Source organism: Cucumis melo, chromosome 6 (genome assembly GCF_025177605.1).
Source record: "Cucumis melo cultivar AY chromosome 6, USDA_Cmelo_AY_1.0, whole genome shotgun sequence".
NCBI classification, from domain to species: Eukaryota; Viridiplantae; Streptophyta; class Magnoliopsida; order Cucurbitales; family Cucurbitaceae; genus Cucumis; species Cucumis melo.
This window is the reverse complement of record NC_066862.1, coordinates 31,139,438-31,165,424: the sequence shown is the minus strand read 5'-3', so window position 1 is coordinate 31,165,424 and position 25,987 is coordinate 31,139,438. Positions and strand designations below refer to the sequence as shown.

The following is a 25,987-nucleotide window of genomic DNA, read 5'->3' as shown; positions in this document are numbered from 1 at the left end:
CATATGTACAAATGTCTTCTTTCGTTTCTTTATAAATATTATCTTCTTTTCTATTTCTTTGAAACTATTTTTCTTTTTTTATTTTTATAGTTATATACGTGAGTAGAATGAAAATTTTTCCTGCATAATCTTTTCTATTATATTTTTACTTCTTATTCCAAACTGAAATAAAAAAAATAAAATGATACAAAACCTTATTTTTCATTATGTCTTTGATCTTAAATTAGTTTATCAACACTCTAAAATGTCTACTCCAATATTCACTGTTATCATGTTTCTATATATTACCCTACTCTCTTTTTATTGCTTTTCTTTATTACTCATTCTTTCAATAATATTCAATAATATAATATAATTCAAAATTATTCTATAATCTAGAAAAAAATTTTAAACAAATAAATTAAATATTATCACATTTTGATTTATAACAAAACCTGAAATAAAGTGACAAACTAAAAATATAATATAAATATAAAAAGATTGTACCACTACTCTATAGAAATTAACTTTGAAACATCTCAATTATAATTAACAATAAAATATTTATTTTAAATAGAAGTTGAAAATGACGAGAGGTAACTCAATTATGTAAATTTTTTTTATAAAATTATAAAAATGTAATTATTAGTCAAAAACTAATTTATATTATTAATTTTATATTTTTAAAGATAACACGCAATCCACGAGCAACCTACATGAAAAAAATCTAGTACCCCGTTAAAGCTCTTTTACGTATAGGGAGGGGAGAGAAAGTAATGGCACAAAGTAACGCATGGTAATAACTAATTGTTTGTAACAATGTAAAACATACAAGTGTAAATATAATCACGATAAATTCATTTAACTTTAAAAGCATAATCTAAACTATACTATATTACAAACTCCGCTATTTATGTTGTATTCGTAAATATTTTAAGCCTAGTTATATTTGCAACTATCCCAAATAAATAAAAAATTATATACACTCTCCCACTTAAATGCAAATCAAATCGATAATGAGCTCTCTAGACACATACAAGGCAAAGAAAGATGTGACATGAAAGATCATAACCATTATCACTTGATATTACAAATTTGACAAAAAATAATAATAATAACAATAAAATACAAATTTGACAAATTGTTTTTCTTTTTAATTGATACACATCAATCAGTAACACAAGTATTGATACTTATATCAGTCTTGAATCAACACTCAAGTTCATAAATTGATGGACATTGCATTTGAATCATGAGTGAATGAAAAGCCAAAAGGGTACCAACAACAGAAACCTCCAAATACAATATGATGCTTTTTTTTTTCTCAAGTTCTTAAATCGATAATTGATAAATTTCTTAAAATCCCAAAAAATATATAGCAACGATACTGATAATACAAACTTTATTATTGAAACGATAATTCATAATTGGAATCTACTAAATTCAAAATTGATATATTAAAGATGAAACAAGGTTAGAGAAACAAAAAAGATCAAACAGACCGAATACATTGAATGGGGAAAAAATTGAAAGACATGGTTTTGAAAAGTTTTAAAATTTGGACAACAATGAAATTAGGGAGGTGGAACTCTTCTATTTCTTGACCTCTCAACCACCCCCCCCCCCCCCACAGGACAGGAAAAATTGATTCTCCTGGTGCTGAAAAAGCATTTATTTTCTTTCTCAGCACTTGATAAAGAAAAAAGTGCTACAAAATCTTTCTTTCCCATAAAGGTTGTTCACAAACCTTTGGGGGAAACAGAAAAAATAAAAAGAAATGCAACATATTCCAACATGTTTTCATCTGGAAGATCTCTAGCACAAATGACAACCAAAAAAAATTACCCGTAAAAAGGGAAAAGAAAAGGAAAAAGAAAAAGAAAAGAGAGCGAGCCTATGCTACGCCTATTTCACAGATTCGACAGTGGATCTACACGGTTTTGGTGACTTTTACAGAAATAAACATGAAAGAGGAGATGTGTATCTATGCTCCATGCTCTATATCTGCACATTAGGGTGTTGAAAAGCCAGAACAAAATTACATACGAAAAAGAGGGAAGAATCATTTACAAGTTACCATCATGGAGTTGACAAGATGCATGATTATGCGAATGCCGGTGAGCTCGACTGGAGAAACCGTTGGCAAGGTCCGTTGGTGGTTCAAAATCTGATACACCTGTTCGAAGATAGGCCGTATGTGCATCGCTATCATTGGGTCTGCAGGATTAACAGCAGCAGCCACTTCAGTCATCCATGCAATTTTCCGGGATCTATCCTTGTTGATATCGCATGCTAATTGTTGCAAAAGGGACAGCAGTACTCCTTGACTCAAAGCAAGGGGATTTGCCAAGACGGCTCTAAGATCAACCTGTCAAACAATACAGTAGAAGAATAACATCATATCTCGTCCTACTTTAGTGGTTAAAGTGTGAATCAGTATTTCCAATTACCCACTGCGGATCACATTCATGGCAAGATGGTAAAAAACAGTGAAGAAATAGATGCAGCGATGGTAATTCTAACTTGTAAAGCTTTGTCTATATTCATGCAACCACGAGCTTGTCCAACCATACCAAAAAAGAAAAATACCACAATATGAAATATCTTTCCTTGGGAAAATTTCTATACATCATTTTACTAGCATGCTATCAACTTGAGGACATCCAGAAGTTCAAAACCAAAATTAATTTATAGTAGTTTTCCCAGATTTACAGCCAAACATTCAGCTTTTGTTTTTCCCTTTTCTCCAGAGACAATTCAGCTTAAACTTTTATCCACGAAATGGCTCGTACATGAATAACATAACTAACTTTTTCTCTTTTTTCCCCAAATTGTAAAGAATAACCCTGAACTTTGTCCCTTACTTCAAAAATATCCATGTACTTAAAATAAGTTGCAATGTTGCTCTTGAAATTTCATAAATTTTTCAAAACTACCTCAAATACAAATTTTTTAGAATTTTAAACATAAATTGGGACTAGAAAGGATGTAGCAATGATCTACAATACATTGTGGTAACTGGTGAACGTTGATACAATTTTCTGTTCTAGGTGCCACACCATGCAGGTATCGATTACTGTAAAAAGAATATCTTAAGCATTTATACTACAAGGTAATATTGAAACTTTTAAAAGTATAGAGGTATTTTTGAAACTTTTGAAATTATAGGTGTATTTTAGAAACAAAGGGAAAAGTAAGCGTACTTTTCTTTATTTAAGGTTTTTCCACACAAACTATTTGGTGAAAATCATAAAAGTTTAAATCAACTTTTGATCAATTTAAGACTTCAGTTATTGTATAATGTTTTGAGTTAATGAACTAAATGTTCCCTCCTTCACTCCAACCCTGATTCCGAGTTTAGCACAAACTAAACCCAAAATTAGTAAGCTGCCACTCCAAGCATTATATGGTATGCTGAACAGTACCATATATGAAATATGAGGATGTTGCTTTACTTGATTAAATGTGAGAATTAATATGAACCACTATGGATAGCCAGAAAAAGGATCCATCCTACAGAAAGCTTGTAAAGGCCTATGCAGTCCAAAAACTGCTTTCCAGAACTTACATTCCAGATTGAAGGACATTAAACATTATCATAAGAGTCGGTGGAAATTTCTGTAACAAAATTAATAAATATTGAAGATAACTTTTGAAGAATGAAAGGCAAACACAAGAATATTGAAAAATAAACAAAAACATGTTACCACATTACCTGAGAACATAACCAAGAGACAATGTTCACATCACTTCTCTGTAAAGCAGCGGTGAAAGCTTCCTCGTATTTCCTTTCAGATAACAGTCTCGACAGTTCTTTTGTAGGATCCAAAGGAACCTCAACCTAGTGCACGTGTTGAGAACAATACATAAGAGACCAGGCCAGTAGGAAATATACAAGGAATAAAAGTAAAACAATATAAACCTTCTCATGGAGAGCACCCAATGGCCCATTGCTTAGTTGGCTAACTAAAGGATTTATTGAACTAGCATTTGCTCCTGCAGTCGCAAGGGCTATCAGTTTTCTTTGGCCTTCAGCCAATTCTCCACTCAAGGACTGCGCAATTGTTGAAGCTGAATTTATAGAATCCTGTATTCCATGCTTGAACCAGTTAGCAAGTAAAAAAAGCAATAAACTAACAGTAGTCAATAAAGAAAACAATAGTCAATAAAATTACAAGACGCTAAGGTAATTAAAGATGGTGTCCAATCATATGCTAATGTGATATCATCACCTTCAACCTTCAAGTGTACCTAATAGTTTAACTTTGGATTGAACAAGATACAAGAAAATCAAAAGAACTTAAGGAACTCCACCATCCAAAAGAAAATTGAAAATAAATGCATGGCCCATCAAACATAAATTTCAAAATATGACTACAACACAGCTTTTATCTATGAATCGTATAGCCAAATGCCCAAAACTGATCCTTCTGCAAGCAAAGCAGATGGAGAAAAGTCCATCCATCCTTTGAAAAGTAAATACCAATTAATTTAGATAACCAAACCATAAAAAAAAAAAAAAAGGAAAAATCATTTCACATACTGCTCAAAAAAATTTGGAGAATCACATGTAATTACTTGATCAGCACAAGCTTAACAATGCCATAAGACGAGATGAGCTACACCGTAAAAAAGATGAAACACTTATTTATAACTGGGAGTAAATCTATATTCTATCAAAAATTTAGGCACAGCAATTGTACCCTCAAAGCAAGTGCTAATGGAGAATGTGAAGAGTCGAAGTGTTGTTGAGCTGCAGCTGAATGTTCAACCAATCCTTTCTGAAAGGTAGAATCTACTTGCTCAAACATGGTTTTGCACGACATTTCAAAGGCTGGAATCACTGATGCTTCAAAACTAGATTTTAGTGCATCCTGCAGATGATGATGATTATTCTAACAAAAATCTCAATATCCAAGGGCTGCAAAGAAATCTTGACAATGAATTCTGATAGACGCAGATAAACTGAAGAAACAGAAACATTTATCAAATCAACTCAACCTGCAGAGCTTGTTTGCCAGAGGTTTGAAACTGTGCTTGAATGTGCCTAGCAAGCGTAGCTTCAAGCTTTGAGCTAACAGATTTCTCTAGTTGATTTACTGCCTTATCACCTACTCCTCTCTACAGCACATAAGGCATGAATAAGGTCCAACGATGAAAATGACAAGGGAAGAAGAACAGCATGCGAATAATTTCAAACCTGGAAGGAATCAGTAATGGCAGAAGAAATTGTTTTCTCAATAGCTGGTGTTATTGTGCGAACCACAGCAGGTCCAATGGCAGACATTTCCTTCTTCATAGCTTTCTCTAAAAAGGCAGGCAAGTCCTTGTTCACAAAGTTTGCAACTAAACTAGTTACTTTTTGTGTAGTTTCTCGCAACAATTTCTCATTTTTAGCACTTTCTTCCTGAATCCGAGCCCATAATGCATCATGATTCGCTTTCAATGCCTTCTCCATGCTCCGGCCAAGAGCTGCCTCCAGCCTTTTACCTTCTTTAGTGACTGGAACTGAAAATGTCATCTGCATCTGCTTTTGCATTTCTTTCTGAGTGCTCATTATCTACACAAAAGTATTTGAAATGATCGGTTCAATACAATTAGGCAGGCCAAAGGGCCGTGTAGAATACAACTCCAGCAATCATCTTAAATTGTGACAAAAATGGCCATAAAAAATTATTTCATCAACAATGATCACAAAATTTCTAAAGTTGAGTCCATTGTGGAATTAAATATTTTCCTTTCTAGAGATGACAAAAAATGGATATATGACGACATGCACAAAAACCTACTGATAGTAACCTGATTCAACGTATCTTGGATGGCCAGTAAAGGAGCAAAGCCTGCATCGGTTTGGGGAAGGCTTGAACTACCACAAGGTTCAGTGGAAGATTCATTAGAATTAAAAGCACTTGGAGATGGTGAAACAAAGCCTGAAGCTTGAGAATTTTTCCCCTTGTTCTTTTTCCACTTTGTACTAGGAAATGGAATTTGCAGAGTCGTTGATATAGATGATTCAGGAACCTTTTCAGACACATCTTTTGCGGAAGTTCTATCTCCCTCACCAGCTTGGGAATCTACCTCTGAGTCAATTATATTAGCATCAACTTGCGGGGCTTCCTCAACGACATAAGTTTCAGATGATAGTGCACTACACTCCCGGGCCACTTCCATACCAAGATCTGACGCTTGTGAGCAGAAATATTTTTCCTTGTTCTCCAGAGAAAGGTTTTGAGGCTCACCTCTACTACCATATTCACCATTTTGAGGAGACTTCATTTCACCCACCTCTTTAACCTCCAGCTCCGTATCTTCATTATCGTTGTTAACCACTACATCCTGGATATTTGTCTCATTGTCACTCTTACCACCTTCAATGATATTGGTTGTTTCAGACGAAGAAACAGCCATCAGTATCTCAGAGGGAGTAATAAGATGAGTTGGATGCTTAAACACGATAGGAGGATTGAGGACAGTAGACAAATCTTCCCGTGCAATTTTCTCCTCACTGTTTCTGGACTCATCATCCAAGGAAGACACTTCAGACAAATTTGTGTGCATGGCATCCAATTGTCGGTTGACTGTATAATCATTACCATGTCGGTCACCGGAATGATCACTAACTGCACTAACAGGGTCAAAGGCAACCACTGGACTTCTAAAACCAGACAGATTTCTGGACAAGCGGGGGCTCAGAGGAAGTGGAGGTGATGCAGTTGAGACAACGTCTGTGTTACTAGGTACAGGCGACAGTATAGCAGGTTTAGATTCCATATTTGCAACCAACACCGCATCTTGAGAATTGGTGCTTGCTGGGTATCTTTCTGCAACAGCACTTTCAGGGCCATTGACCAGCACTGAACCCCTGGGTGTAGAACTAGTGAAGGGTGTGTCAGTTGGTTTGCTCCCAGAAGGAAACAATGCAGCCAGACCTTCAACACCAGCAGAATCCTGTGAAACATTAGAATCTGCCTTCTCTAACCCTACGTTGTCCAATGGTGGTGGTAAGCACTGAGACAAATCCAAAGCATACTGCTGAATCGCTTGTGTTTGTACGCAATAAACCTGGACAATATGTGTTAGACGGTCTAATATTTCACTTGTTCCAGTAAAACTTAAAATGGGCATTGTGACAGTAAACTCTGCTATGTAATCCATTCGTGTCGAGGCTGGATTAAGACCATAATCCAAGTGAATTGCATATATAGCATTCTTCTTAGCATTAGCAAGCAAAAGGAGGCCAGCTTGAGACAGTGCTACAATTTGATTAAAGAAAGCCTCTTCAACTTGGCTTTCAGCTGAACTCTTCAATTCCAAGGTCTGGGTACATTTCCATGATTCAGCGTCACTAGGAAGCAGCCAACCTTCTTCACTTGCGGATGACCATATTTTCACTTCCCGATTCAAAGGCCCCTATTAGGAATTGTAAATAAGAGAAAATGCTTAGCTACCACAGTTAGCACAAGCGCGGACAATTTTTCAACCAAACTGAAATAAGAAAAACAAATTATTGTATTACTTACAGCTGTTATGAGTACAATGTGATCTGGTCGATTAGGAGCAGTCAAGAAAGTGGCTGCATTAACCGGTTGGCCATCATGTGGTCTCAAAACCAGTAAAGGTGATGCCTTGCGGTCTTCCCAGATTTTGATCTATAATGTACACGATCAAAAAAAAAAAACAGTCCATAAAGCAGCTTTTCTTGTAAATAAACATCCATGACTAGAAAAGAAAGGGCAACCCTTATCTTCAGTTATTTATTGTCAGAACAAGATCTGAAGCTGTAAACATTTTGCAAAAATTGAAAACAGAACAATATGCTACAAAACATCTCCTTGATAGGAAATAAATGCTTAATTAGTAGACTAAAAAAAGAGGGCAATCTTTTTTTATTTGGTTATGTGAGCAAATACTCGTGAGTTTTAGCAAGTGCTTGCAAAACGAATAAACACAGACAAACCAGTCAAACAGAAAGATTCAGAGCTTCAAAAAGATAAATACTAACCGTTCCATCCATAGAAGCAGAAACCAATCGTGAAGTCATCCACTGGCACATGGACAACTCGGTCACCTCTCCATCATGCTTCCCAACAAGCTGGACTCCATCAATCAACTTATCAAGAGAAAATTTGAGAGGAGATTCAGCAGAAAAGCTTTCACCCTTCCCAACTTTGGTTGTGTCAATCCTGAGAACAGCCTTCCCAAATCCAACTACCAAAACTTCCTATACAAATTCAGACAACATTCACACATGGGAGGTTTGAGCAACTATACAAAACTAATTATAAACCATGCGAAAAATTATTTATGAATCACATATAGCTGTTAGCATTAAAAATAATGATTGCCTGTTTGTGACAATGCCAGCAAACTCGTGGATGCACAATTTCTCCTTCTCCTCCTTCCATGTGAAGGGAGATAACAACTTTTCCAGTGATTTGTGGCTTTGTTTCTTCATCAGGGCCCTCCGAAATCTTCCAGACATAAACTCGTCCACCTACATCAACGCTGCATAAAAGAAATGTCCATAACCAGGTTAAAATCAGTGGGGGAATGGGGGAGGGTTGATTTTATTATGGAAAACCATTCTATAGAGACAAATAAAAGAAGCCCATAGGCCAAGCTGAAACAAAATAAACTTGAGATGCCGTAAATAATTACCTAGCCAAAAGGTGAACATCTTCAGCGAAAAATGCCATGTCAGTGACCCTCTGCATGAATAAGACATTATTCAGAAATAGGAAGGGGGGAGGAAAAACGTAAGGAAGAGGATTTACCCACCACAATTTACCATATAACCCAAATAAATAATAGGAATGAAACATGTGTAAAATATAAAAATATAAGAATAATATCCAAACGACCATGGGTTGTTCTTGAGGCCAATAAGGCAAATATAAATGGGCTTAGAGGAAGTAGATTCAAGTGTCTTTTTTCTCTTTTACTTGTGAGGATCGGGTAGCTTTGACTAATCTCACAAGACAACTCACCTTACCATATAACACTCATAGGCTTTTTTTCTTTTTGATATATGTGAGTGTTCGGGTCAGCTTACGTGCACCTTGACTGAGGACAACCTACCTAACCCTACAACTTTTGGGTGTCAGTCAAGGTAACTCGTAAGAAATTAATTCCTAGGTAGGTGGCCACCATGAATTGAACCTATGACCTCTTAGTTATCTTAGTTAGTTATTGAGACTAAACACTCATTGGCTATTAAATCCTAGGTAGGTTATTCGTGGTGTAACGTCCTGAAAATTAAGATAATTTTGGAATTTAATTATCTTAGTTTTGTTTAATTATGTTCAAAATAGTGGACGTTATTTTAAATATTTATTAGTTCTTCCTTAGAAATTGGAGTTAATTAAATAATTTTAGGAGCTTATTTAATTATTTGGAGAAAGATAGTGTATTGTTGAAAGAAGGTAAAGAAGAGTAATATTAGGAAAAAGGATATTTGTGGGGAGAGAGAGAAATTTAAAATAATTATTATATAATGGAAAATATAATTATTATTTAATATAAGATAATTATGATAAGAAATAGAAAGTTGATTGGATGGAGATTTAATTGAAGAGAGAATATTTGAGTTTTAAAAGAAGATTTGGTGGATTTTAAATGAAGAGAGAAAATGAGATTTATTTTGAGATAGAATAAGGAAAAATAAAAGAAAAATAATAATAATTATATTATTATTATTTTCTTTATTTATAGGCCTCGTGAAGCGTGCGTGGCAACTATTCACCATCTTCTTCGTCACAAACCCTTAACCCTAGATGCGGCCCTGCTCCAACCACAACTGCCGACCGCGATCTTCGTCCGACTCCATCTCACACACAGGTCCGCAGCCGACCATCGCAAATCGCTCACGACCGCGCCGTCCGTTTGCTCTACGTCGCCTGTCCACCTTTCGCTGCGTCTCCTCCATCACCGCTTCTAGTTTTCCGTCAGTTTTCGCCCCACGCCGTCACCATCGAAGCCTCTGTCGCGTCGTCGTTTCACCGCTTCTTTGACAAGTCGTTCGTTTCCGTCTTCTTCGACCGTTAGCGTAAACCCAAGCCAGCAACCGAGCTAAGCTACACGCGAACCCACGTCGTCTGCAAGCTACACGCCTCTAGCCGTCCTCACGCAAGCCGCATGCGAGCCGATCCTTCCTTGCAAGTCGCCGACCCAAGCCACCACCCCCTTCAGCCATGCACGCCCAGCCAATTCTACCTTAGTCAAGCCGATTTTCCTCTCCATCCAAACTATTTTGAGCTGCAAGCCTATATTTTAGTCTTCTCCCTTATTTCTAGTGAGTATTTAATGGGTTTTGGGTAATACCCAAGAGATAATAATTTTGGACCATAAATATTTAATTCTGGATTATTTTGGTTAGATTTTATTTGGAAGTTTTGAGTTGTAGAATTTTGCCCAACCAAGGATAAATTGGATTCGACTCAACTTTGGGTAAGTTGAATTAACTGGATTTTGGATCCTTACTATTTAGGACTTCTCTTGGGAAACGTAAACTTGCTGTCAGGATTATATTTTTTGTTAAACTAATCTCCAAGTAAGAGATTCTACTACTGGACCTTCGAACTAAATGTAGGAGAAACTACATGTATTTACGATTATGCATTGATGGTCGTTAAAATGCACAATGCGATGTTATTGATTATAATTGGTATTATATTGATGATGATGACTGATAAGTTTATGATGTATATAATACATGATATATTAATCACATGCTTAAGGACGTTATTATTAATATTCATGTCATGTTATGATGTTTATGTTGATGTTACATGCTTTGGATGGTGGTATGACTGTTAACTTTGTTTGTTGAGCTTTTTACCCCATTTATATTGTGATCTTATCTATGGGGTCACTCGCACGACTGGAGGTGTTCCTACGGGACCACTCACACGATTTAGGGGTGTACCTACAGATCACATGCACGGTTAGGGGATAGTTATATTGTGTATACAGGGTCACTCGCATGACTAGGGATGTTCCGACGGGACCACTCGTACGATTAGGGGTGTACCCACGTATTTCAAATATGTTTATGGAGTGTGTACCTGCGATCACTCGCACGACTAGGGGTGTTCCCACGAAATCACTTTCGTATAGTCCCACTCACCCAGGAGTGCTCCATTGGACACACGACGTTATGATTATGTTTCTAATGAAAAGTTAACAGATCACCTAACGGGACTAGTAGTGGGTCCCTTACTGAGTATATTTATATACTCACTCTTTTCTATGTTTAATATTTCATTTTACTTAAGAGCAGTTAGCTTCCGCGTCTATTTATACGTTTTTCAAAATTTTACATTTTACTTAAGATTTTGTTTTATTCTTTTTATTTTTTCTAAAATTGTTAGAACTCGCAAGTCATGTTTTCAAATTATTTTTGTTAATTTTGATAATCTTATGTTTTTGTGAGCATCTTGATATTAATTTTATAAAGATTTTAGTTATGCTCTTTTCAAGAAAGTGTCTTTTGATGTTTATCTTTTGAGTAATGACCTTAACTTGATTTAAAAATTTTGGGTCGCTACAGGTGGTCACTATGGATTTGACCCATTCCCTTTAATTTCTTCTAGACCCATAACCCTTTTTTATCACTAGGTCATCCATCAATGATGGTTAAAGCTGTGGCGTCCATCCACTTAGAATTTTAATATCCGACGAATATTCTTAATAACAATGTCAACAATTATGTGTGATGACAGTAAAGATGGCAAGCATGTCACTTACAAATGTTAAATAAGTAAAAGGAAAACCAATAATTTGAAGAAATTACCAAACCAAGGAAATTGTTGCCACCTTATCTCTTCTACAATGGGGTTTGATTATAAATTAGTCCCTACCCTTAGTTTATAGTTAACTTTCTAGAAAAAATATATATAGTCTCTCTCAACCATCCTTCAAACTATGGAAGCATGATCACTTTGTATTTTCTTAAATAGAAATTCTTGTTATTATTTTGTGAAATAAGATAAATGAACTTCAAACTAAGGACAATGACTAAGTTTAAGATTAATTGAAAGTACTAAGACTAAATTAGAACGTTTGACAGTATAGGTACTAAAATATAATGAATCCCAAAGAACAGGGACCATAAAAGTGTACTAACCAAAATACTTTTTCTAAACAAAGTTTTGATTATTGTTTATTAACGGGTTCAAAATAGCTTCATCTTTGTCATTACTGATGGTGAATTTTAGATTCACTAGCTCATTAATAACATCATTAGATTAGATCACTTAAAGTTTTTCTTCTTTATTTTAGGAAGGACACTATTCCATGTAGATAAACGAGGAGGGTCATTATGAGAAATGTGGTTGATGCAGCCTTGTGGTCAAACCTCAAATGAGACTAGGTTTTCATACTATGAGTTTATCAAATGGTGGAAGAGAATACTCAGAATAGGGTGTTTCCGGTATAGAGTTCGAGAAGACAAGCAAAGGAAGGGGAACCAATTTTTTGTCAGAGATATAGAAAAACCAGCTCAATATAAGGGTTGGAATTAAGACTAGGAAAGGAACGATGATCAATCTAGAGAGATAGTTACTTGAAAGAAACTATGGGGAGGTAAAGTATTCTAACCTGGCAGTAGACAAAAGTTTAAAATGGATACACTAAATATTAAAAGAACCAATTTAATTGTGAGCATATTCGAGCATTAGTCCTTCTCCATTATTTCAAAGAAAAGTTTTACTTCTGAAACAGAAAAAATGAATAGAGAAGAGAAGGTTGCTATGGTTGCCAACTATCTTTCTTTCCCTTAAGGTAAAAGGCCTCTCAACTAGGACTACCCTTGAGAGAAAATCCAAGGACAGGGAATTTTGGACCTTAGTTGTTGAGAAATCCAAAAAAATAATTCTAAACTGAAATAAGATTCTCACATCTAAAGAAGAAACACTTGCTTCAATCAAAGTCATCAACTTATTGCCTGTCCGTCTTTGTGGCTTCTAGTTGCATTACTAATGAGGTTGATAGATTGTTTAAAAAATATCATCAAGCAGGGGGCAAATTTGAGGATACTGTTGCCTTGTCAATTGGAATGTTATTGATCTCACTGCCCGCCCTCTGAGTTCAACCTATAAAATGGTTTGGCATTGTGCATCGGAAATATAGCTAGAAGAAAACTGAACATTTTCCCACAAACAACTTTAGAGGTGAACTTTCAAGGTAGATTCTCGATGACATGTAATGATTAATAGAGAAAGTTCCGTAAATATTTTGAATCATTGACCCACAAGAGAAATAAAGGAAGCAGCTCAAATATCAAAATTCTTTGTCAATTTGGCAAATGATGACAACTTTTCAATGGCAAAGGAGATATAGTTAAACTTTAGGAAGTCAATTAGATCTTGGCAAGGCCTCTAGCAAGAACTTCCCAAAGAAGTGCCCTATTATAAGCCTACAACAGAAGATAAAAATCACATCTGTTAGACAGAATTAGGACCAATAAGATGACAAGGCTAAGGATTTTACAGCAAAAGTTCATTGATAATGGAATAGGTTATGTTTAGTGCAGAAGACAAAATAATCCAAAAGTTGAAACCTTCAGGAATCTTTTTTCTTAAATCTCTTCTCCACAAGCTCACTACGATTAATACCTTCCCATGAAATGGAGAAGGTCCTTTGGTAAGATAAAATTCCAAAGAGGATAGTCCTCTTTGGAACACTTTGGCCTACCGTCTTTAGAGCTATTATGTAGGTGGTTAGGCTCAAACGAAATGGGATGTTATTTGCAGAAACTATAAAAATATTTCAAAAGCTATAGAAAATATAACTTCTGCAGCTTCTCATGGGCTCCGGCAGGTTGCATCTTGGTAAATCTCCATACATCAAATGAAGGTACTTGTTTCCAAAGGAAAAATTAAAACTATATTGCAATATTCCAAGTATTAGAATGCAAAACAATGATTAATGAAAAACCAACAAAATGAGGAACTCCCCAAGAAAACAAAAAAACAAAAAACGAAGCAATTCAATCAAATTAAAGAAACAAGAAACAAAAATTGTAAAACAAACCTTTTCATGGCCTCGAAACAAAGATCTTAGAGCGGTATTGATATTAAGAACTCGAATATTCCCCTGTTTCAATCCATAACATATATATGTCTTGTTAACTGCAATTTGACGTCCCAACACAAGCTGAGGATCTGAACCATATTTGGTAATTGGCGTCACTTCAAGCTGTGGCTGGATCTCTCCTTGCAACCTAACATTCACATCATACACCACATGATCACCAATCAAATGCCGCCCTTTCGGAAGCTTACTGCTCGGCATTCGAATGGGCCCAGTAGGCGAAATCCCAGGATTAACCCCCTGCATCATGGGAATGGTAGTCATAATAGGAACATTAGGAGGAGGCGTTGAAGATTCAGGAACAGCCGAAGAAGGAGATGGCATGGAACCTAATGGAGCAGAGGGTTGAGGAAATTGTTCAAGATTAGAACCAGGGGCTCTAATCATGGCCATTATCCTCGCACCAGAGCTCTGAGCCGGATTATTCTGAGGAACAACAACATTAACCGGAGGAGGAGAAGGCTGAAGCGGGGGAGTGGGGTAAGAAAGAGAACGCTGATGATGAAGATTAGAGAATTGGTCTTGAGAGTAAGGAAGTTGATTGGGATGGTGAGGAGAATGATAAGGATGATGAAAAGGGGCGTTTTGAAGTGGGTAAGAGAAAGGACCTGTGGGAGGAGGGTAAGATGAAGAAGGAGGTGGAAATGGAGGTGAATTCATGAGGGTAGGGTTTTGGGAAGTCGGTGTAGGGTTTGAAATGGTGGTGGGTTTAAACAATTTCTGAACATCAAAAGGTTGGTTTGTGGGATTTGGGTTTGGATTCCCAGGGGAAGCCATGAAGGAATCAGATGAATTGGACAAAACCCAGATCTGCAAATCCTCGATTTCAGATCAAAAACGATGAATTTGGGATCAAATTTTGGAGTGGAAAATGAAAAAAAATTGAATACGATCTGACAAAAAGAAAAAGAAAAAGAAAAGCAAAGAGAGTGAAGAAGGAAGATAATCGAGTGAGAAAAGGAAGGTTAAAAGAGAACAAGAAAAACATACAAAAAGAAGAGAAGAAATAGAAATGAAAATATAGAGAAGATTATGTGTATGGAATTTGGTATCTTAAGAAACCCAGAAGACCAGAAAAAAGTGAAGAGCCAAAGACTAGAGAGACCCCAAATTATATACCCGATGAAGATGGATTGGAAATTGCCTTTTTTTCTTTTTTTAATTGGAAAATTTTAGTTTTTCTTTTTTCCTTTTCTTTTTCTTTTTATCTCTTTTTCAGAGTTTTGAAAATAAGTAAATAAATAAATAAACTTATTATTTTATCTGTGCCCTCCCAAAATGATAATCAATACCCGTAGACTTCTATCATAAAAAGATTCGTACCTTTTTTCATATTTGTAGTTTCTTCTAGTATTGATATATATATTAATACTTTAAATCTAATTGTTATATTTATAATTTTTACTAGTTTACCTTCGTCATTTTTTTTATTATTTATTATGTTGTTTATTATTTCATTTTCAAACTACAATAAACACAAAATTACTATAATAAGAATTAACTCCTCGTCCTATACATCTTTTAGTGCTTGAACTTTAGTATGTAATTATTTTTATTTTTCTATTCACAAATTTATAAGTAAAAGAAAAAACAATCATTAAAAAATATTGATTTTTATAGGAGGACGAAGATTATGGATTTTGTAAAGATATCAAATCTCTAATTAATTTTTTGATTTATTTATGTAATAAATCTCCATCAAAATTTGGACGGTAACTTCTGCCATATAGATTGAATTATTGTAAATGTTAGAGTAATAAAAATCGAAATTATTACCTACTAACTTTTTTTTTTTTTTAAGTTATGAGGACTAAATTATTCGTTATATAAAATTTCAGCCATTTAACAAAAATATTTTTAGCATATTATAATTAGTGTTTTAGTAAAGTTGTTATAAATTTTTAACATATTATAATTATATAATTTAGTTAATAATAACAATGTAAAAAAAAAAATCTTAATTTCCATTGTTCATCGTTGTGGATCTATTGATTTTGCCCAGTTGGCACCAAAGCAATTTTAAATTATTTTATCCCAATAAATCCGTCATGACGTATGAATTTTTTTCTCAAACAAACAAAATATTTTTATTCTTTTTAGTTTTTCGAGTATATATATATATATATATATATATATATATTTGAAAAACTAATGTCAAAATCATGCATGAAATTATGACTACGTGGTGTGATTAATTTAGTTTAAAGTAGATAATAATTTGAATGTTTAGTTATGCTTAAGAAAATGTTAGTTATAACATAGTTATTAGATTTACTAATAAAACACAAATAGATATCTATCTAAATTTATTATAGTTTATCCAAGATAAAATAAAATAAAATTTTATTGCATTTATAAATATTTTAAACCGTTTTGTTTTTAAAATAATTTTTCTTTTTTTAGGTAATTATAATTTGTAGAAATTTTAGAAATAATAATTAAGTATATGGTAATATTTCTTAAAAAAAATTGGCAAAATATACATATTGTTAAAGATGTTAGTTATATATAGGTGTGTAAACGGGTTGAATTGAGTTGGATTGAGTTGAGAGACATTCTCAACCCAACCCATATTTTCGAGTAGATTGGGTTGGTAACCCGAATTAATTTTCCAACTCAATCAGTAAAATATGGGTTTGAGTTGTCGAATTGTGTTATTTTTTCTTTTCATTCCTAAAAATGTTGATAAAGTTTAAAATTATTATCACTACTCAACAGTCAATATACACATGCTATGTTTAGTTGTGCAAGAATGTTATCACGATCATACATGATCATAAATTTAAACAATTGTATGGAAAGTTAGCCAATCATGTAAAAAATAAACAAGTGTTTGAAGGTCAGAAGCTAAACAATCGCATAAGAGGGTAAACGATTGTTTAACTTACTACGTGATCTTTAATAAATTACTCATTAATTTACTTTTATTAAATAATATATATATATATATATATATATATATATATATATATATATATATATACATACATTATTAATTCGGGGTTGGGTTGGGTTGAACCAAAATTTTCAACCTGAACCCGAGACTCAACTCAACCCGAAATAACCAAAAGTTTCAACCCAACCTAACTCAATCCACATTTTAGACTAATCCAATCCAACTCATATAATATGCATGAGTTGGGTAGTCCGGGTTGTCGGGTTATTCAAGTTGGACTTCCACCCCTAGTTATATACTTAATTATTTTAAATCTAATTGTTATATTTGCAACTATTATTTTTTCTATTATTGGGTTTTTTTTGCTGTGTTAAATCATGGTTTTGTTTTCATATATTTTAGTAGCATGAATTACCTATCGATCTATATCATATATTTTATTGTTTCAATGTACTATGCATACATCAATTTCTTATAGTTTATCAAATTATTTAATTTTCTTTCACTTTTAAAGTCCATAGTTTGGGAAAGCAACAAATCTTTTTCATTGTATAAATGATAAAGCTAAGCTAAACTATATGTCTCAATTTGGTCCTCTTTGTTGCTCTAATTCTAGCAATTATCATAGCAAGATCTAGAATAAATGTTGTGACTTTGAAATTAAGCAAATATTCAATAATTCAAGTATAAGAAATAGCCTTTTTATAATTGTCGTGTACTTCTACGCAAGTAAATGGTGACATTTTATACTTCTTTTTTGGACGTCGGTGATCATCGTTTTCTAAAGAAAAATTCTCCCTATTATTTCTTTGATCATTTCAATCAAGATCAAAGATTTAGATACCTTATACTTATATTGATCTTCTTTCTTTTATGCAACTATTTACTTAAGCGACATCGTCAATTTGCTAACTCATATGACAATTAAAGTTTTCCGATAACTTTTGAAATTCTTGCTTTTTTTATTGTCATACTTGAATTGATGAATGTGTTAAATTTTTATTGTATTGAATCAAGAATTTGCTATAAGTTTCAATACTGAAAAAGAGGCAAATCTAGATAAGGCGTAAAAAATCTAAAATCGATATGGATAGAAATTGTCTTGCTCGTTTGACCGAATTGTCGTAGTTGTAAATAATATTTGTTCTATTAATTACCTCTTTGAAAACTATTTTGAAGCTTCAATTTTACGTCCAATATAGTCTCAATAATCATTTGCTAACTATACATAATGTGGATCGTTTGTGGCCACGTACCATCACTCAATGTTTTTTAGACTTTCCACTAGCCACTAATAAACTCACTCACGTACATAACCACCATCATTTCATTTACCCACTGAGATAAAATTCATTTTGATATGAACCGTCGAGGCATCAAATTACTAATTAAATTATATTTAATAATTTTGATGTAATTTTAGTATAATTTTTTTAGTTTTATTCTTTTTAGTGACACTTAAGTAGGGTTAATTTAGTTTTTTTTACAATGCATTAAGGTTTTTATTGAGAGGCTATTTAAGCCTTGCTATTAGGTTATTTCGATCAATTTTGACGATGAATCAAATTTAGTCTTTGTGTTTGTGTCAAGTTTAGCCAGAGAACTTCTTGAATTTTCAATTTGTGTATTGAATTGTCAGGATATTCAAGTGGGTTTTGATCATTCTATCTCGTGGAGTGTTTGAATCTTTGAAGAGGAATTTGTTGAATGAGAATTAAGAGTTCTCATCGCAAAGGAGATTTTAATTCCAATTCGCTAAGATTTTCGTATCACATTTTAATGTCAAGCGATACATATCTATTATCTTGCATTACACCTAACTCACTATGATTTTATTTAAATAAGTTTAATATAGAAAATTAATTATTTATCTTGAAAGACTACGATTTTATTCAAAATTAAACAAAATCAAATAGTTCAAACAAAAGAAATAAAAACTTTAAAGAAATACAGAAATAATTATGGCAATTCTTCTCAGATTATAGTTCCAATGATGTTGAAATTCTCCACGAGAACCCTTCTTATTAAATAGATGATCAAAATGTTTATGGGAACCTTGTAAAATACAAAATCTTAAGTGATTTTGGGCGTCTTTAGATTGCGTTAAGAAGAAAAATAAAGTTTTTCAAAAAAAAAAATTATTTTTATTTAAACAATTTTTCTATATTCCAAACACACTTTTCAATTGAAATGATTTCAAAATTGGAGGATTTTAAAAGTATAGAATGATTTTAAATCTGCTGCCCAAATCCATGGTTACAAAGAGGGGTAGGGGAATTCTTGTTTTCACTCTTAATGCTCTCTTTCCCTTCTCAAAAGAGTCCAAGGAGACAATGGTGTGTGAATATTTGCCAATTTTGGAATATACACACATAAATATCTTATGTTAAATTCTTCCTTTTAAATTTACTTGGACTTCATTTAGTATCATATATATATATATACATACATATATACATATCTCCAGCTAGTTTGAATTGCTTTAATGATATAAATTTAATTAATTAAACTCATTCATCAATCGATTCTTATTTATTAGCTCAACGTTGTTAGACTATAGACTATAGACATTCAAGGTATTTAGGCTTCCAACAAAGTTGTTATAGCTATTCCATATCTTGGACTCTAATTATAGTAGTTGGTTTTTCGAGTTATTATAACCTACTGTCAATTATAGTATTATTATTTCAGCTTCCTATTTGCTTTACTACTAGTTTTCTACTTGTCATCCATTTTCTTTTTTGTTACAGTGCATGTTTATTATTTCTTACATAGACTAAAGTGGTATGTACTTCAAATGCAAACTATTATAACACACATACTATATATAATGACTAGGGGTGTTCAAAAAATAGTTGGAAATCGAATTGATTCACAAATTGAACAAAAATCAAATACATATAGTTCGATTTGGTTTGTGTTAAATTGAAACTGATTCTTATGCTGTTCGGTTCGGTTTAAGACATTAAACCGATTCTAAAACCGAACCGAACCGCTTTATTTAAAAAATTTAAATAATATAAATATATAAGTATAATTTAGGGTAAAGTATAAGTGTAACTTTGTAGAAATTATTTGGATGGACTTTCAAACTTCATTTTTTGAAACTTTTATGTATTATACTTGATTACTGTGTAGAATAATTTATGCTATATTTATTTGTAGAATTTTTATTTATGTATAATGTTTATAAAGGATTTCAATTATAATATTAATGCATAACCGGTTCGGATTCAATTCGGTTTTATTTATGCTTAAGCGATTTGGTTTGACAGAATGAACGGTGCGGTTCGATTTTGGATGATTTGTTTTTTCATTTTTCAATTCAGTATGGTTTTAGCTTCAAACCGAACCGTGAATATCCCCAATAATGACTTTAGAGTATAATAGCCAACTAAGTGCCTGACGTGAGATGCACCATACCAAATGTCTAGACTATTCTCTCTCTCTCTCTCTCTTTTTCCTTTCTTTTGTAAATTGTGTATTCGGTGATTAAATAGATTCATCGATATGCTCTTGTAGATAAAGTGAGATATTTTTATTGATACATCAAAATTTAAGATAAAATAAAACTTTTAAAAAACATAGATTTCTTACCCTTGTTTTTGTAACACTTTCACTTTCCTTGAAAATACATTTGAATTTTGAATACCAAGTAAAATTTAAAAATAAAAAATAAAAATTTTGAAAATAGCTAATTTGAAGTTTTTAACTTTTGGCTCAAGTCTTCTAAAATGTTTGTATATAAGTAAACCAATACAAACTACATTCTTAAATCATGTCTTCCAGAGAACATCCATTGCCATTCATTGGGCTTCAATGGGCTTGGACAAAGAGCCCTACAAGTCCCATTTGTGGCAAAGAGGAGGCCCTGAGATTATACAAAAGTGTCTTTTTTTTTTCCATGTATTAAATCCATAATAATATCGGAGTCATATAGTTCATGGATTATAATAATACTCATCAGTAAGTTATGGTAATCTATCTTTGAGATACAGACTATTTTAATTTGAATTATAATAATCTATTCGTAAGATAACATTTATTTTAATTTGGATAAAAAATAGTTGAGCAAAAAAATAGAGAATAAGTAGAAAATAGTAAATAAATTTAAAATAGTATAATAATTTAATAGTTTTTAAAGAAGTAATATTTTAGTTAATTGTAGATTGTTAATTATTATAAATGGAGCCCTAAACATGGAGTTGACGATATAATGGTCCACTCGAATTCCACCCAATAGAAGTAATGGGCCTGAACACTTCCTCAAAAGACAAATCGTTATTAAACAATTAGATGGTATAATACGATTTAAGATTTGTTTGGAGGAATGTAAAAAGCTTTAGTTTTAGGTATTTATGTAGGAAGGAATTTCTTTACATGCTTAGAGATGTCCACATATCTTGTGGGTATCTATCCCAAGCGAGGAGGGAAATCTCCGATTAAAAGGAGAATGGGAAAGGGAGCATTTTCGTTGCATTAGTCTTTGTATTTACTCTTATGTCTTCTTGTTATATGTGGTCTCCTCTCTATCACCTATGGTTTCATCCTGTTGCTGTTTCGTTAGATCTAATCAAGTTTTTATACAAATATAAATTATATAATGTGTATTTGCTACTGTGCATTGATGTTTTGTATACTTTCATACATTGTTCTTCCTACGATTACTCTTCTGCTTAATTGTGGTCAAGTACTTTCATTTATTGTCCTCGTAGATTTATGACAAAGGATTTCCACGTCTTGCTAGATGTTGGTAAACCAAAATCACATAGATCGATCCAAAGATTCTCTCATAGTCAATTGACTTTGATACAAACCGACATAGAGTTGATCCAAGAATGATGAATTTATAGAGACACCATTATGAAGAAACACATGTTGAAGGTCGATTTTTTCTTCAAAATATCTCTTCGATGCTTCTATTGTTAAATTCATAGACATAAAAGCTTTAACCATACTTATGCTTTACTTGATTTAATAAACATAGCCTTGAACGTAAGAAAATTTAAGGTTTAAGATTAGTCTAATAATCAAAGACTAGAGACGTGAAGCCCACGAACAACATGCATAGTCCACATGTTATAAAGATAGTTGTAATTACAGCAATTAGATTTAAAATAATTAATTAATATATAACAACATTTCTAAAAAAATTTAAAAATGGAAAAATTTGTTAAAATTTATTATCTATAACTCATAGAATTTGCTACATTTGCAACTTTTTTAAAATGTTGCTATACTTAATAATTATTCATAAAATTACTAACTACTATAACTACACTTTAGATTTATTTATAAAAAGCAAATCCAAACCTTTTTAACTACGAATTTAACAAAAAAAAAAAAAGTTTAGAAAAGTTGTTTTGAACAAACTTTAAGAAAAAGATGTTATGAAAAACTGTTTAAACAACAATTCAAAAATTGTTTCGAGTAATTACTGAAGACTCTAATTTTCTTTCAAAAAATTAATTTTTAAACTAAGCATTTAGAAATGTATTTCAAACGCACGTTTGTGAAAATAACAAATGTTAATTAGTGGAGACTACTATAGTTTATAATTTTATAAAAATTTGTGGTGTATATGCAATTATTTTATTTTATGGTTTATAAATAATAATTTAGTTTTGACAAGTAAAAATTGGGCTTTGAAAGGAAGGAAAGTATTGGTTGAAAAGCCCAAAAAATTGTTACGTGCGGGAAAGTACCAAACCCGAAAATAACCTCCAAACCTAATCCAACTGCCACGTCTTCTTCAAAAGTAAAACACCTTTTCTTTTTCTTTCTTTCTTTCTTTCTTTCTTTCTTTCTTTTATAAAATATAAAATTACGAAAACCTCACTTTCCCAACCAAATCCCAAACGCCTTTCAAAAACTACTATTGCCTTCTTTTCAAGCCATTTCACATTCCCATCTTCCTCAATTCTTTCTTCCTCCTCCTTAATCCCACAAATTCACGCCAACCGAATCCTAGATCCGCCACCGTCCCACCCATAATGTGCTGCTTTGGGAAGCTCTGCATGCTCTGCACCTGCCTCATTCTCGTCGTCGTCGCCATCGGTTTGCTCTTTGGATTCGGAGTTTTCAAAGATGGGTTTCATAAGATTAAAGATAAAGTCGATTTCTGCGATGGAGGTCTCTGCGGCGGTGGACGGCCTTTCTTCCCGGCACCTCCGCCTCGGTTCTAGGGTTTCGTTTCTGTGAATCTTTGTTTTTTTTTTTTTTTTTGTTTTTTTTTTATTTTAGATATATTATTTTGGGATTGGTTTGTTTGTTTGTTGTTTTCGTTGCATATAATATATTTCTCCTTTGTTTTTTTTTTGTTTTTGTTTTTCTTATTGCGTCTTCCTAACATGATACGATTTTCGATTCTTTTTTATTACGACAATATGAATTTGGATGAAATAATGTGAAAATTCATTGATTAAAAATGTTTTTAGAGGTTTATTATAGTTCATAATTTTGATTCAATTTTAACTTGTTTATTTCTCAACTGTTCTTGCATTAGATAGATTTGTGCTCATTCAATGTCCTAAAATTGGTTTGGATATGTCCATATGGGATATGGATATAAATGTAGATGTAAATCCAAACCCAAAGGTTCGTTGGAGGATATCCATTATTAAATATATATGGATTTTATAATTGCTGTTTAAGTTAGTTTTTGAGTAAATGTTATTTAATTATTATTCTAAATAAATATCATTGTATTTTATAAGGACAAATTACAAATATGACGAGTAATTAGATATATTCCGATCGCAAACACCCATTTTGATAATCAATATTAAAATTATCTAGCGTAACTATATATATATATATATATATATATATTCGTAAGTATAACATTGTATAAACCATAGTTTATATTTGAAATGATATTTAAGTTTCTTTTCAACATATTCTGATACTAAAAATATATTTCGAATAGTTTGAAATATAGTAATTAGATTCAAAACATTAGTATATATATAAAAACTTACAAATATAACAAAATATTTAATTTATCACCGATAGACTTTACTATATTTGTAATTTTTAAGAATGTTGCTACATATTCTTAATTATTATTCTTAAAATTGCTACCCGTTATAATTACCCAATACATTTTAGTCGTATTTGAGCTTTGTCAAATCACCAACAGTGAAGGTATTATTTGTTTTTTATGCCTTTTAAGTCCAAAGATAACTAACACACATTGGCTTATAAATTTGATAGGATTAATTAAGGGTAACAATTGTATATAGTATTTTATATTTCATATATCATAGAGCATGAAAATGTTTGTAAGCTTAATTTGAGGCATTATTATTTGTTTTTTAATTCCTAGCTAGTTAGCTAAATTTATAGGTTTAATTTTCACCCTCAGAAAGTGAAATTATAAATGTAACATAGAAATAATCCAATTGGTAGAAACTTGTAAAGTTCGAGGAGAGTTGAAATCAAATTCGAATAGAATAGATAAGATATGAAAATATGGTTAATAATGACTTACAAATAATTTATGATATCTACTACTTATACAATCAACAATGTGCACGTTTTGTTAGGTGTCCCAATTATCAAGAGTCTAGAGTTAGATGTATTTGACTAGGAATAGACATGTGTTGGGCGACATCTTTAACATTTTTCTAGAATATACGAGCGAGGACATGTCATTCTTGAAAAAACACATTTTTGGAAAATAAGATCAATTTATGCCGGAAGCTTTCGAGTCATATCACTTTAATTTAAAACATGAAATTAATAATTGTATTAATTAAAATTCTACACACTTTTCATATTTTTTATAATAATTTTTCTTACTACTTTTTTGGTATTTTTGATTTAGAAGAATAATTTTATTTAAGTGGGTACGCACGTATACACAGACTGTTATGTAGCCAACATGTTTTTTATTTAGTATAATGTAAAAAAAAAAAGTTAAATAACACTATTAAAAAGAAAATATACATCGTGTTAATTTAAAGATACCAGAAACACTTATTCAAAACAAAGTGGAGAGTAAGAATAAAAGATTGGAAAAAACAATAAAATACCAAAATCTGAAAACCAAATCGTTTCAATAAAATCGATCAATTGGTTTTGTTCTTTGTTGTACATTTGTTTGGATTTCTGATGTATGCGAACATCCATACGAGTGACAAAATCACTAAGGGAGTGTGTTGTTGGACCATACGTGAACCAGAATCGTAATCTCCCATTAAATGTGACACTTACTATGATCTTGATTGATACATCTTTGGTTTGTTGTTTGTTATTTCATATCAAATTATTCAAGAAAATTAGGGTTTGTTGTTCTTTCTTTTTATCTAACATCACACTGTTACACCATTGCACATAGTTATCAAACAATTTGTTATTTTTTTTTAATCAATAGAGATTTGTTTTGTTTTGATTTTTTTCCTTGGACTATTTATCTAACAATAGGTTAACCACACCACCTATATTTAGCTTTTGACTTCAAATAAATGATAATAATAATATATTTTTTAATCATTTTTAAATAGTAAAATAAATCAAAATATTTTAAAAAAATATAACAAAATTTTAGATTTACGATAGACATCGATAAATTTCTAAATCTTAATGATAGATAGTGAAGTCTATCATTCATATATAATTTAAAATTTTGTTAATTTTACCATTTTTGGCAATCCCTCGAATCTTTTCTATCGAGCATGAGAAATAGAAACAAATTATAATCCATTTATAATAAAAACCAGCTTTTGTCTTTATAATAATCTTTGTGTTATAAATTATATTGTAATGCATTTAGTTTTACCTCATGAACTTTTACTAATCACAAAATTATGAAGATTTTTTTTAGTACAAACTTTATTTGTTATTATTAGTTTGATAGTAAAATAAAATGGTTGTAATTAACTTTAATTAACCATTTGTATTATCTTATCTGTATTGTCTTAAAATGAGAAAACTACAAAAGAGAAAAAGGACAACCTTTTTCACTAATCATGGGCAAAAGAAACAATTCAATGTTTAATTTACATCTAAATTTAGATA

The 25,987-nt window shown here is 32.1% G+C and overlaps 2 protein-coding genes across 2 annotated transcripts; one reads left to right on the top strand and one right to left on the bottom strand.

Moving 5' to 3' along the window:
• Positions 1–1,747: 1,747 nt before the first annotated feature.
• On the bottom strand, positions 1,748–15,147 carry LOC103491009 (enhancer of mRNA-decapping protein 4). Its single transcript, XM_008450785.3, has 12 exons — positions 14,011–15,147; positions 8,638–8,687; positions 8,325–8,484; positions 7,982–8,200; positions 7,500–7,628; positions 5,779–7,389; positions 5,180–5,539; positions 4,981–5,100; positions 4,683–4,853; positions 3,902–4,066; positions 3,695–3,820; positions 1,748–2,347 (listed from the first exon to the last, which is right to left on the bottom strand). Exons 1-12 carry the CDS (start codon positions 14,845–14,847, stop codon positions 2,042–2,044), a joined length of 4,254 nt encoding a protein of 1,417 aa, XP_008449007.1. The 5' UTR covers positions 14,848–15,147; the 3' UTR covers positions 1,748–2,041.
• A 7,638-nt stretch (positions 15,148–22,785) lies between these two features.
• Positions 22,786–23,278, top strand: LOC103491008 (uncharacterized). Its single transcript, XM_008450784.3, has one exon. The coding sequence runs from the start codon at positions 22,960–22,962 to the stop codon at positions 23,149–23,151; it is 192 nt and encodes a 63-aa protein (XP_008449006.1). The 5' UTR covers positions 22,786–22,959; the 3' UTR covers positions 23,152–23,278.
• The last annotated feature ends 2,709 nt before the right edge of the window (positions 23,279–25,987 follow it).

What these genes read in the sequence shown, in the direction of transcription:
- LOC103491009 (XM_008450785.3), bottom strand. Translation starts at nt 14,847, where the DNA reads ATGGCTTCCCCTGGGAATCCAAACCCAAATCCCACAAACCAACCTTTT. An exon ending in CTGCTTCTATGGATGGAACG is followed by an intron (nt 7,629 to 7,981) that starts GTTAGTATTTAT and finishes TGTACATTATAG; the next exon opens with ATCAAAATCTGGGAAGACCG. An exon ending in CATTAGCACTTGCTTTGAGG is followed by an intron (nt 4,067 to 4,682) that starts GTACAATTGCTG and finishes CATGGAATACAG; the next exon opens with GATTCTATAAATTCAGCTTC.
- LOC103491008 (XM_008450784.3), top strand. Translation starts at nt 22,960, where the DNA reads ATGTGCTGCTTTGGGAAGCTCTGCATGCTCTGCACCTGCCTCATTCTC.